The sequence below is a fragment of the Pezoporus wallicus genome, unplaced genomic scaffold (assembly GCF_028554395.1).
Source record: "Pezoporus wallicus isolate ANWC-B61680 ecotype Strahan unplaced genomic scaffold, APGP_CSIRO_Pwel_v1 scaffold_3294, whole genome shotgun sequence".
Lineage (NCBI taxonomy): Eukaryota > Metazoa > Chordata > Aves > Psittaciformes > Psittacidae > Pezoporus > Pezoporus wallicus.
The window spans coordinates 5,213,749-5,227,902 of NW_026635478.1; the positions used below are offsets into that span (position 1 = coordinate 5,213,749).

Below are 14,154 nucleotides of genomic sequence, written 5' to 3' on the forward strand. Positions count from 1 at the left end.
GTCCCTAAGATTAGGTGTAGTTGCTGGAGCTCCTCTCCCTGTTTTGCAAATGAGTTATTCTTCTGGGGCTGTCTTCCCACGTATTCCAGGATACCAGTCATACCTTCTGACTCTTGCATGATCTGGAATTTCCACCTACTCATGGGGCTGTGGTGCCTGTATCAGCTTTTTTTCTTGTCTGCGTGCTCCTCAAGATTAGAATTCATTCATTAAGAATAAAGTCAGGAGGTTTGCAAAAAAAAACACAGGCCAGAAGCCTTTATTGGCTGAAATTTCCCTGCTTCTTTCCTCAGCAAGAAAATAATCATGACAACAAGAAAAAAAAAAAAAAAAACACCCCCAAAAAGGAACAAAATATTGTTTCTGTTGCAAATATTATCCTTGTCTCTTGTTTTCGGGCTCTTATTTTGCAGAGTTTAAAAAATGGCAACGTTTCCTCTTCCTTTACTTTTTCCCCCCCCTCAGAGTGCAGCATCAGTCATTAGTTTCTTCTTAATTTCTGAAGAAAAAAGAGGCAGATGCATAAGAAAATGTGATTTCACATGACACAGAATATCTTAAATTTGAACAAATTTTTATATTTCAAAGTTAGACAAACAAAGACTATTTAAGGCATATGACACCTTTCAATTAGTCCAGAGTAAGGTAATTCTGTTTCCAAAATAAAAGTCTGCAAATGGCAATCCAAACACAAAGTTTTCATTTTCCTTTCCCTTTCCTCTTCTTACTTAGAAGTTCTACCTTGTCTATGCCTATGGAAATCTTAGAAATAACTGGTCCTGTATAATTGTTCAGCTCACAACAGATAATATCTGACAGAGGACAAAACTTTGCTATCTGTATAGGTTGGACAGAGCCTTGGGTGACATGGTCTAGTGTGAAACATCCCTGCCCATGGCAGGGGGGTTGGAAGTAGATGATCTTAAGGTCTTTTCCAACCCAAACCATTCTGTGAGTCTATCAGTCTATATTACTGACCTATAAGTCCGATTCTAAAAGCAGATAAATCTAAGAACTAGGTATAGGATAATAGGATCTGTCTTGGACAGCAACCCAAGAAAAAGTACCATTCTCATTCATGCCATAGTTTCAATCCTATATTCAGAGGAGCTACTGCTGTCTTAGAACTCTTTCTTTATCCCCTCCTTCTCAAAAAAAAATCAGCTGGCCTTTTAATTACCAACAATAGCCTCTTCTTTCTTGCTGCTACTCTCTACTTCCTCTCTTTCAGGAAGAGATGTCATCTCTGGCTCTTGGTGATTCTGATAGGAACTCTGGTCTGGTGGTGTCCCTCCCTTTTGTTTTTCAGCATGTGGCATGGATCCCAGTGTTGTTCCATTGGGCACTTGAAAACGGGGGGAGGAGGGTAGGCAAGGTGCCTGAGCATAGGAAGTCTGCTCAGTGAAGTACTTTCCTCCTACTGTGCTAGAAAATGGCACTCGTGAGCACAGCTGATTTGAGAAGGGAGCTCCCTGCATGTAGAAATCATTCCAGGGGACAGCTGGATAGGCAGGAATGCCTGCTGAGGAAAAAGCAACAAAGGACAGAGTAATGAAAATAAGGAAAGGAGGACTAAAATCACGTATATAAAAATATATATGTATGTTGGGCTTAAGAGAGCACATTCAATGCAAATACGGTTTTGCAGACATCACACACATGAAGGTAAACTTTGTTGTATACATTGCAGTGTATTTATCCAAAACATGGTTATTAGAAGGAAAAACTTTGGAAGTTCATACTGTTGTTATAATCTAAAAAAAAAAAAAAAAGGCAAAAAAAACCCACAACCATGTCACTTCAGCATATATCCTGAGTGCATGTAATAATATTAGAGACACACACCCCAACTGTCTTTCCTCCACTCCTATCTTCCAAGTAAGCTCTGCAAAGCATAAGCTGGATGCTTAATCTTCACTTTCATATATAAAAGCTGCCATCCAGGAAGCAGGAATGTTTTTTAATGAATATGTATAATCCATCTGAACTGCTCACTTGCTTACATGCTGAGGAAAAATTAGGAGTGTGCCTATATTTACAGATTGGTTCCCTCCCCATTTAACTTCTGGAACCCCAGGCCCTGGTTGTCAACACTGCATAACAATCAGAGGATCCCTTCCTTGAACAGAAGAGCCGGGCACTGCTAATTGTGCTCTGGACCTAAGTATAGCATAAGGGAACATCATCTCTGCCTCTGTTCAACAATCCCCCAACTTTACCAGTCCTAACAAGGTTTGCACCTTTACATATCCCTTTATGCTCACAAGACATGCCTTAAGGCATGCAAGCCACTTCTGGCATCACTCTATACAAACATAACACCATGCAATGGAACACAGCCCACCCCATTACTTCTGGCACTTCAAACTGAAACACCACAGAAAATAATAATTATCCCTTACAAGCAGAAAGGAGAATCCTTTCTGTGCTAGATAGCATGCGTGCTGCCAACCTGTTCTGCAGAGTGGTAGACATGAACAGTGTGAACATGAGCCAGCTTGTACCACCAGCCTGTGCGTCAGACTTCTCTCCCCAACAAGGTCCACAAAACAGTGGAAAAACAGGAGCAGCTCTGTGGTCTGAAAACTCCTTGCTCTTTTATAAGATAAGAGAGATATTTTTTTGGACCGTAAGCTTAATTTAACAAACCTGACAGTCCAGACAATAAACTGCAATAGTTCACCTTTTGGTTGTATCTCGACTTGAACAACTTCAAAAATACAAATCCCTGACATAAAACAAGGAGACTGACAATGCCATTTTTACCTAGTTGCTTTTCTACTAAATTTCCTGAAATGCTTTCATCTAAGTGGTACTGCAAATTCATATCAGAAGAAGAAAAAGAAAGAAGCTCTATCTATACTATTATCCCATCTAACTCTCTCCTTTTGCACTACCTTTACATACACAACATTCTTTCAAAATGGTGTCTGCAGAAGCCCAGCAGTTGGAAGCATGCTTTTTTTTTGTTCTGCCTACACCTATTCCATTTGCTGTGGCACCTTTCTCACTTTGCACCCTTGACCCCCACCCACATACACTGAAGGCATGTCAGTCTGCACAACAGTACACTCCTGAAAAATAAAAGTTAGCTTTCCATTACAGACAGAACTATTGCAATACCTGAGATACTCACATAGTAATGCTCTCTCTGACATGCAGCCTGTGTAGTAACTTTTGAATCAAATTAATGGGTCACTCAGCGCTTTTAAAAAATAACATAGTAGAAAATACGTAAAAGGCAGCATATATATCTATATAGATATATTTGTGCATGTATATGCACATTCCTCCTTTCTCTCACAGTCATCAGTAAAACCTCTGGTCATCCTGAATGTTTCAGTGCACTGTTTAGTTACTCCAGAGGAGCAGGATGCCAAAAGATTTCAGAATTTACCTGAGTTTTCACTTGGCTGCTGTAACAACAGTTGTTCCCCCACGTGGCTTTGTATGTATGCTTGTGTGGTTCCCGGTGCCCCATGGGTTACAACTCCACTGTTACCAGGTAAGGGGAGGAAAGCTGTATGGGACTCAGTGGGTGTAGGACTGAGGTGGACACTGGCGAGCACATTGCTGGTCAGGTGAGCTGGCAGTTGGTGGAACTGGGAGAGCTGGTGCTGCTGGGGATATTGGGGCAGCTGGTAAATTCCATCCTGGCTGCCGTACGAACAGTATGTGTCCTCTAGGTTGCCTGCTGACTCCAGCTCCTCAGGGTAATTGAAGGGAACTGGTGAATTCAAACTGCAAAGAGCAAGGAGAGAAGCAATTCAGAGATTCAAGTAGGGTCAACAGCTACAGCAACCTGTAAACAACTGCATCTTCCCCCTGACAGCTGATATGACTCCAGCCCTTCCTCTCAAATGCAAGGAGGGAGAAGGGTAACAGAAACCACTTGAGCCAGGGCTTTCACAGCAAGATTCTTTAACAGTTGTGTTAGTGGGGATTACCTTTCCTGCAGTTCTTCCCACTTTCCAAAGCACACCCTAATGCTTAAAACATCTGCACTCAAGAATTCCTTTTCACTGTGCTTCTGAACCATACTTTCACTTGACAGGCATGCAGTTCTGAAAACACTGTTACTAAAGGCATCACTTTATCAACAGCTGGTGACCTGTCCTACCACACAGGTTATACATATTTTTCATATTCCATTTAAAGGACATTTTCATTCCCATGTCTGACTTTAAACTTGCGCTATTTCCTTGTCCCAAGTCCCACCTTCACCCTCCCAAAGTTTCTCCCAGGGTTCACTTTTTTAATCTCGTTTGTTCCTACCCTTGATTCTGGATGCTGTACGTGAAGGCCTCTCTCGAGCCATTTTGCTGACAGGAAAAGTAGCATTCACTGTTGGGAGTGTCCAGCATCAAAGGAACAACGTGGTTGTGCAAGCTGACAGCCAAACTGAGGGGCAGGCTGGCCCTGCGGATGGGTGGAGGGCTGGGAAGACTAGGGAAGCACTCCATTCTGCTGAAACTGAAGTTGAGCTGTGGCAATGCCTTTGTCTGAACTGCTTCACAGGATGTCACCATTCCTACCACTGATGATACTGTAAATAAAAAGAGGGACTGTCATGCTATGCTGTCATTCTGAAAATTAAAAGGAGCAAGCAGAGGGAATGACAAAAGTGGCAGAACAGAAAAACAAGATGCCAGTGAAAGAGTGGAGGTTGACTGATGGGAATAAAAGTAAACAAGCACCAGCATTGCTGCTGGGAAGCAAAAGGGGGGAGTAGTAGCAAGCTCTCTGGAACAGAGGATGATGTTTATTGGTTAAATAAAATTACCTTCATGATTTCAGTCTCTCCATACTAGATTTATTCTGCTCTCAAGGCAGCCAAATGAAGCAGAGTACTTCCTGGAAAAAAGCCAGGAACAATCCCCCAGCCATCTTCCATCTCTGCTGTCCTCTGGGAAGAGTGTGCTGCACAGATTACTCTTTTGAAAAATGTAACTGTGGTTTGAAAGAAACAAAAATGTGCCTGTAGAGATCCACTGTCTGAGCCATCTTTTAACCAAATTTTCATTCCTGGTTTGGCCTCTGATGAGTCATGCCAAAAAAAATAGTTAGGAAAAAAATAAAAAAGCAGATACATCAGCTGAAGGGCCTTGGGAAAAAGAAGCTGGGAGGTGGAAAAGGAAACCAACACCATTTGGTTGCTAGAATGTTGTTTGGTAACCCGTCTCCTCGGTCACTGCTGGAAAAGGAGGGAGGAACAGAACAGCCTCTGCGGAAAGAGGACAATATAGGAAATGAAAAGGTCAAAATCATGTATACTGGTGATCCAGAGTAACATATATACACGGAAGTTCAAGAAGCGTGCACATGGTGAACAAGATTCTGTTTTATTGTGCCAAACGGCAAGTGATTTCCTTCTTGAGAAGTGTTAATGATCAAGTGTGCATGACACAACTTGAAATGATTTTTAAGTCCGTGGCAGGGGTGTTGGAACTAGATGATCTTTAAGGTCCCTTCAATCTAAACCGTTCTGTGATTCTGTGAAGTCTAGCTAGGCTGAACCAGCACAAAGATGAGGTAGGTATGTATGAGAAAGTATCACTGACTGTTCAGGTAAAGTTGGTCTACTCCCACCCACTAAAGTATTCAGGGAAAGCTAGTAGCATGGGTGGCTTACAGCTGTACTTCACCCTTGCAAACATAGAGAGTAACATCAAATACAATCCACCAGATGTGAATCAAAGGCCTTAAACATAAAGCCTAAAGACAAAACCTAAACATAAAGCTGCCACAGCAAGCAGAGCAACTTTTAGAGAATTTTGGAATGCATGCCCAGAGAACTGACAAGGAGATGCCACGTTAACATCTTACAGCATCAGTTCTGAGATTTGCCAGTGTGCTGTGCAACTGTGCCTATCTTGTTGCACCTTCACATATCAATTTTTTTTCAGCTCTCTGCAACTGTGGAGAGAGGGAGTTTTCATTTCAATGAAAACATGAATAGGTTCACTTAGAAAACTAGAGCACGATCTGGGGTGGCATCCCTAAAGCATTCACATGCCCAGACATGGTTTACATTTTTTTATTTGAACATATGACTTCTTTATGTCAGGCAGCATTTACAATGTACCTGTCACATTCCTGGGTTTTGACACAGCATAAATCTACTCCCCACACAAACAAAGCACTTGTCAACATTTTATTTCCTCAGAAGTCAAAATGGCTTAGCCAGAAATGAAGCTGAAGATCTCTTCTGATTTTTTTTTTTTTTTTTGAACCTCCATTTGCATTGGTTCTCCTAACTATTTTGTCACAGAATGTAGGAGTTCACACAAACATTATGAAACAGAAGCCATGTGAGGGACAACTTACCAGAAAAAGACTATATCCAGACAAAACTTCAATAATGACAGTGTTATTAGCTATTCTGCACAAGGCCTTGGTCTTGCTCAGGATGAATACAAGCAGTATTAACACCAGAGATAAGGAAGTTGCTTCTAAACCCACTTTCACACCTAGTAAGAATTAAGTTCTGGGTTTGAAACATTTTCAACAACACAGATAATCTTTGTGGATCACGGCACTAGGACACAGGCAAAAAGATGGTGAAGATGGCACACTTGGCCTCCAAAGAGCTGGTTCAGCCTTTTCTAAAGCTGCTCCTACTTCTCTGCCCTTTCAAAGACAGACACAGAATTTCTGTGTCTGAATAAAGTCTTCTGAATAAAGTCACAAATGCAGTAGGAATAAATAATTGCCAGAGAAGTAATACCTGCTAAATCTGACACTATATTTACAGATCTTGTTTAGTGATGAATTCTGATCACTGGCTTGAGATAATACTTACATTTCCCAAATCTGTTACTCTTCCTGACATTGATACAATAACCACAGAGGCTTTCCAGTGAACATGAGAATGTAACAGTAGGATCTTTGTTTATCTCTTCCATTATTTCTGGATTTTCAGCCCATAAGATAACCTTGGGAATTTCCTGAGAGCAACATAGTAATTTGCAGCTTCAAATCTCTGAACCAGTCCTGGTGCTACACTTGTCTTAACATAAGAATTGGTACTTGAAGTCTTTGGCTACACAGATATCTTCCCCCTATATAGCTGCTTCCTCAATATCCTGGCAGTTAGAAGACCCATTAAAGAAATGCACATAGCTTCTAATGAATTGGACAGAGCCTTAAATTAACAGAACTGGATGTGTATATATTTCTGTCAGGATGAATGTGATTTAAGTCTTTCACCAGTCTTGAAGGAGACTTAAGGCCTATTCTAGAAAGGTGCCCATGAACTTCCAACAGGGAATGGTTTCAGCTGTGAGAAGGCTCCTTTCACTGTTATTAACAGACCAGATTATGTGCACAACAGTTGTTGCCTGAGTGACACCTCCCTGCCCTTGAGGCCTTCCTCTTGACATCAGCCATACATGACTTTCTTAGTGAAGCACTTATGCTGACTCCAAAAGGCTTTGGCATGAGAAACCTGCAATGATTCTGGCAGTTAACTATGCAAATTGAGAGGCCAGAGACCATGACTGTAACTGTTTAAGAAGCCCAGTACTGGGCACTATGCAGCTGACATTGATTAAAGGCTGAACAACCTAACTAACCTCAGATAGTCTACTTGCTATGGCTGCTCTGTCAAGCATCAAATCAAGAGTACAGCAAAAGGCTCTATTACTAAGAGTCTCTATATCACACACAATCAAATCCAGTTTCTTTTAGTGAAACCATTTACAGGAACATTAAGGGCCATCACAAAGCTTTTCATCAATACATCCTCTTCTTGAAAACACAAGAAAATACATTTCTCTGTAAATGACATTTTGAAGGTAAACAAAATATTAATCAAACAGAAGCAAGAGTGTTCTTATTTTAATGGACTGAAGATTAGTAAATCAGCTTCAGGCTCTAACTGCACTGCTTTGAGAAGCATGTTACTCTGATCCTCTTCTGGAACCTACCACTTGTTTGAAAGGTATGACTCTTTCTTGCCATGGCTGCTACACATCATCAGCTTTAAAGTAACTTGTTCAAAAGCCAGAATCCTCTAAGTGAAACCATTACAGCATGTCATTTATTTACCATTCTTTGACAGACGATATCCAACTTTATCCAACTGCTCCCAAGATGTAGATTACAATCCCATCTCTGCCACTGAAAATCATCTTGCTATTTGCATCAGAGCTACCAGCACAGGCTGGGCTCCTGATATTATTCCTGGGCCCTTGAGATAGCCATATGAAACAAAGTAGTTCCTACAAAAGCATCTGCGGGGCAGAAAAGTCTCCTCCCACAGACCATGGGCATAGAAAGTATTTTTAATTTCTAAAGTTAACTCTAAAGAAACATAAGCCAATGTTTTAAGTCAATGACTCTCTCTCTCACACACACACACATTTATATATCCATAAGAAATCTCAGAAAAATAAGAAAAATTTCAAATAACTGCCAATGTCAAAAACCCTACATTAATTTAAAGCAACCTATCTGTCTAGCAAAAGCAGCAAAAAAAAAAAAAATAAAATCCAAAGATCAGAATAAGGTCAAGATGGAATTTTTGAAGCAGAAAAGGCTGTTAGGGCAAGTAGTGGGTCTAATACCAAAACCAGAAGCCATAACTGCCAGCAAGGTAAAATACATATCAAATACATTTTTAATCAGCTTGTTTGGAGAGCTGTACGAAACAGTGGGACATAAAAGAGACCCCACATCAGACAGTCAGAATTACTGTCTAGAGCAAGGGAAAACAATGGAAAAGGCAGGACTGAACACTCTCCAAAAGTGTCAGGTAACAAATCATACTGTTCTCATGCATGTAAGTCATTTCCTTGTCCTGCTGAAAGTGGTTAAACACATGGCTACCAAGGAAAGCACCTGAATAGCCATTCCATTAGGCCACAGTCTCCAGATATAACTGCACCATTATGCACAGGTCACAAATTATTTTGCTGAAACCCACCATTAGCTGTTTCCACAAGGTTCACTTCTACCAAGCAATTGGTTTTTGCCTTCTAAGTTGATGACTTAATTCATTTGTTCCCTCTTTTGTTTTGCCTCTGTTATTTTGGATTTTATCCTATCAAGTTTTATTTCCTTCTTTTTCCGAGATCTTCTAATACAGAAAGAAGGTGGACCCTAGATGGCTGTATTTATTGTCAAGCCTTTTTTGAACAAGGAGGCTGAATGAATTAAGAAGTCGGATCGTCTTTCTTTCCATTTCAGTTTCAGCTTTCATTCTTAAAGAGAAAAGTCTGCCTGTGCAATGCTAGATAACAAAAAAAGCAAGTTTCACTCCCCATGGCTGTGTTATTATGTTTCTAGTAAGGCAAAATTGCATCTGAAGCTTTTCAAGCAACTCTACCATGCAGATTTCTCTTCCATGAGGAGTCTCTACACCTAGTTAAGTCTTTTTCCTCAGAGGGAGCACTAACTTAGGTCTCTACACTGCCTGGGCACCAGTTCTTCCATGACTTGTAAGAATGTAATTTTTAAGACTTCCACCTTTTATGTACACATTTGGAGGGCAGGGTGGGTGTCTTATACACACACCACATTCCTCCCTTCCCTCAAGGAAGGAGGTTAAAAACCAATCACCAAACCTCACCATGCAGCAAAGCATGCCTCTTCTCTGAAGAGTGATTTAGAAAAGGTACTCTTCTTTTTGCACCCACATCTGTATCTGGAAAGTATTTACCAGCTTTAGATGGCACAAATAGATTTCATTACTCCTTGCCCAGCATGATTTAAAGAGAACATGGGGAAGCTTGTTCCCTCTTATAAATGTAGCAGAATGAAGTGCATTCTCATCTTCACAGATCCATTACACTGAAGATATAGGGGTTTCAGATGAGCAAAGGAAGCATGTGTTTCATAAACGCTAGATGCATACACAAATGCAATAGATGTCAGCCAGCTGGAAGTTCAAAGGACTGAAGGAGTAAAAAAACCCAGCTATCTTTGTTGCTTATTTTCTCACATACCCAGTCCACTCTCAGAGACGCTCACTTGCCCTTTTTCTTCCTTACACATTGCACAAAGAATTCACAGGACATTTCTTTTGTATCAGAAAGATTGTTGGTGTTTTCTACACAGAGAATTGCATCCCACTGTGCAGATTCCCCAGAAAGAAATTGCTCCATACAGACAGATGACAACATCACATCCCTGAATCTCTTCAGCATATTCTCTCTTGACTAAATAGCATGTTTGCAGATGTACTTTAGGAAGCAGGAAAGTTCTGAATACAAGAGCAGAAAGATGAGGATGTTTGGTTTGTTTCCTTTAAATTAATTACTTTGCAAAATCTTTGTCTTTGTCTAATTAAATACAGGACTCAACAGACTGCACCACTTCATCATTCTGGAAAGCAGTGAATTATTCAAACACTTTGCCCATATTTATTCTGCTACACAAAGAAATGGAGAAACTGGAACTAACTGAATTACAGTCGTATTGGTTAAACAGCTCATAAGATAGACTGAAGTAGTCCTTGCCTTGCAACTATGACAGGCAAATTTAAACAAGTCCTAAATGATGGTATCAAGGTAATATCTCAGTTAAGTACTTTTAGCATACATATCTATTTATTGGTATCCTAAGCTTATTGGTACAATCTTATAGTTGATTTCTACTGTGCCGAAATACTTTTAAGGTATCAGCATTATTAAAAATACATTGAAGTCTTTGAGTCATTATTAGAAAATGACGTGGATAGAATTGCCCTTAATACTGATAACACTGTATATTTAGAATATAATGAGCGGGCAGAAATGATGACATAAAATTCAGAAGAATTAATTACACTGGGAAGCAGGAAAATATGTACAGCAGTACCAGATGTCAGCTCATTTACTGCTTGGGATATCCATCCCTAAGGAAGTGGCGAAGTCCTCATCACTTTGGAAATATTTTCAAGTTGTGCCAACTTGGAAACATAAACATATATAGGAAATGCTCTAGGGAACATTCCTGACTCTAGGGAATGGTCTGGTACTTCATGCATGAATACACAATTGAACTAATCCTCTCCCTTTGGATGCCATGTATCTTTAAAGTCTAAATACAGCTTACATAGAAAAACGGTCAAATAGCACACCCCACTGACTTTCAACAACACTGCACCAGCAATTAAGCTGTATGCTTAAGCACTCAACTAGTCTCACTCCCTCAAGATCTTGCACAAAAACTGCACTGGCTGGAGAAGTCAAGGAACTTCCTTTGGAGATTTAAACGTATGGAGTACCTGAGGGAGGCTCTACAACCCCAACAGTTAAGATTTTATACAGTGCATGTTCCTCAAACAGCTCACTTGACTACAGATTCAAGGCAGGATGTTATAGCCTAAACCAGAACATGGGATGTGTGTATCTGCCATGAGGGACATAATAACCAGAATAATACTTTCATCATAATTCAGAGAAGCAGTACTAGTGTCAAACAACTTTTATGGAAGAACGCCCCAGCCATGTATGCTTATGAAGTCATATTCAGAATTCCTTAATGGCTTGTGCTAGGACATGAACAAGACTGCAAACTTGGTACATAACTGATACTCAGTTAGCAGAGAGCTGTTAAACCTGATGTCACTTTTTGGACTGACGACATAGGGATCTCAGATGACTGTCCCTAAAGTGTTTGAGAACCTACCAGCACCACCAGCTAATGCTGCAGCTCCACAAAACACCTGTGATGATACAGGGTCTCACCTGAGGAGGAGGCAAGTGGTGCAGGATATCCACTGAGCAAGCTGGAGTAGTTCCCACCTGTAGTGTCAACGTCCAGCACAGCAGACTGGTCATGAGCAATGTCAGGCAATGGAGGCATGGGCAGAAGAGGTGGCCTGGAGGTATACATAAAGTGTATGAGCATGGACCAAAGGACAAGACAAGACATTATAATAATGTAATCTCTTCTAACTGTTCTACGATGGGCAAATCCTAGAGCCAGAGCCATTTAAACAGTTTTATTCAAAAACAGTGCTCCAGGTTAATCAAAAGTGCTTTTAAGAGGGTCCACTACGACTTGCCCATAAATCCAACATGCTACGGAGGTCTAACTGAATGGTCAGTTCTCCATAGGTTAAAAGTGAAGGGGAAATGGCAAGGGAAAATACTTAGTTCATTAGGTATCTGTTGTGGAGAAATGAGAAAACAGAGTTAAGTCCCTCACCCATAACCATCTGACCCAAGGGGGACTTACGGTGCTGAGGATGTTGGATGCTTTTTGTCGCTTTTCACACTCAACTTCTCTGATTTCCGCCACTTTGCCCTGCGATTCTGAAACCAGACCTGATAAATGCAAGAAAGGATGCATTCAAAGAGGAAACCATCTACACATGGGGACACAGGCAAGGAGGCAACAATGACTGCCTCCACACATAACCAGATAAGAAACCTTTCTTCCTGCAAGAACCTGCAAGATTTATTGCAAATAAAAGAGAAGAACAGTAGAACAATACCTCCTGAACACCAGTTTCCTTTGTTGCTCATGATCTTCAAGGTAAGAGATTAACTCCAGCCTCTTTTACCTACCATGTGTCTAGTCTTAGGAAATGGGAAGAGATGGAGTACACAACTGCAGGCTCCACTGCCATTCTGAATGGGGCAGTTGGTTGTGCAGTGTCCATCCTTGTGAGGTCTTTTCCTTCTCTCGTCACCAGTGGCAAGTGCAGTCTCTAGCCTGCTACTCATGAGCTCCTCTTTCCTTCCTATTCAAGTTCTTCCTCTGTACCCCAGTCCCTCTCCCATCAATTTTCTGCACAGAACGCACACACTGTCAGCACTGTTACCCATGCAGGCGTTACCATGATACGCTGTGGCGTTACACCAACCACAGCTGCAATCTCCTTCCTCTTCTCATTGTCGGGGTAGTGGTCTTCGTGGAACATCTTCTCCAACTCTTCTAACTGCTCTAGATATGGTACATTGTTCAGAGAGAGAGAAAAACCGGGAGTACGCGATAAGAAAACAAACAAAGAAACAAGACAGGAAAAGCCAAAACAGAACATTTTTTACTATACCTAAAAATACTTCAACAACATAAGAGATTTTTTAGTTTGTTTGGTTTGGGCTTTTTTTTCAAGTAAACCACAAAAGTAAAAATCTTCTACACTAAAACAAAGAGCATTACTAGTGATGCTTCAAGCATCAGGTACTCAGAAACCTTTATTTGAAGAAGCCTTCACACATCTAAATGTAGAATGCATTGCAATGCCATTTAGAGCAGTTCAGCACCCCCATACTGTGCCTTAAGTATGGTGAAGGAAACATCAGTGCCATTGACACTACAAGTGTCACTGCCAGTGGGTTCCCCAGTATCTACCTGCGTTATAGAAGGTGCGTAACTTCTTCCTGACTGGTGGCAGAATTATTGGATTCTCAAATAATTTCTTCTTTCCCTTGGTCCCATCATGGCTACTTCCACATTCCAGGACTGAAGACATGTTGTAGGATTGCTGAGCTGCAACGCTGCCTGAAGTACATTTGGATGATCGGTGAGTAGCTGGGCCACACACGTCCTGTCTGCAGAGGTCTCCAGGTATTCCACCAGGTACTTTATTGGAGTACATCCCACTTCTGTTTTTACTTTTCTTCTTCTTTGCCTCCTTTTCAATCCCATCAGAGCAATAGCTCTGACACTGCTCATGGGACCCTGACTGTGATGTGGGCTCCTGTGCAGATTCAACCACAGAAAGTGGAGGCACAGCCTTTGTGTCACTGAGGAAATTTGACAACCTCCCACATACAGAGGCAAGGTCAAGCTGGCCATCAAAGGCTGCTGAGTCTTGGGAAGCTGACCCAGTTGCCTGCAGGGTGCAGTATCTTCCATCTTTCTCCACCTCCTTTATAAGGCTGATTCTATCTTCTGTTCCCAAGTTATCCTCAACTTCCTTTATAGCTGTGCTTTGGGACATAGATAGCATACTGCTCCCTGTACCATGCCCACCAGCAGCATCAGCATGTACCACAAAGTGCTCAGTGTTCAATGATGCATCCTCCTTCTTGTCCTTGCACTCTACAGGGGAAAAATTAAAAACAACACCCCACAACCCCCCCCCACGCATATTGTCTAAGCCAGATGTGCTGTGCCTGGATGGCATGAAAAAAAAGAGTGTGTTGGGTTAGGAGGTGCCAGTTATAGGAGAAGGAAAACACTACACAATTAAACCCAACAGTGAAAAGAACTAGA

The 14,154-nt window shown here is 41.2% G+C and overlaps 1 protein-coding gene across 1 annotated transcript; it reads right to left on the reverse strand.

Moving 5' to 3' along the window:
• Nucleotides 1–347: 347 nt before the first annotated feature.
• Nucleotides 348–13,879, reverse strand: NOBOX (NOBOX oogenesis homeobox). Its single transcript, XM_057431127.1, has 8 exons — nt 13,288–13,879; nt 12,770–12,876; nt 12,166–12,254; nt 11,673–11,806; nt 4,276–4,546; nt 3,398–3,741; nt 1,181–1,519; nt 348–499 (listed from the first exon to the last, which is right to left on the reverse strand). The coding sequence occupies exons 1-8, from the start codon at nt 13,877–13,879 to the stop codon at nt 462–464; spliced, it is 1,914 nt and encodes a 637-aa protein (XP_057287110.1). The 3' UTR covers nt 348–461.
• Between the last annotated feature and the right edge of the window lie 275 nt (nt 13,880–14,154).

Excerpts from the sequence above, each read along its gene's own strand:
- NOBOX (XM_057431127.1), bottom strand. The coding sequence starts at position 13,879 with ATGTCCCAAAGCACAGCTATAAAGGAAGTTGAGGATAACTTGGGAACA. Across the intron at positions 11,807-12,165 it reads CATCCAACATCCTCAGCACC|GCCACCTCTTCTGCCCATGC; the intron begins GTAAGTCCCCCT and ends GTATACCTCCAG. Across the intron at positions 4,547-11,672 it reads ACCACTTGCCTCCTCCTCAG|TATCATCAGTGGTAGGAATG; the intron begins GTGAGACCCTGT and ends TTTTATTTACAG.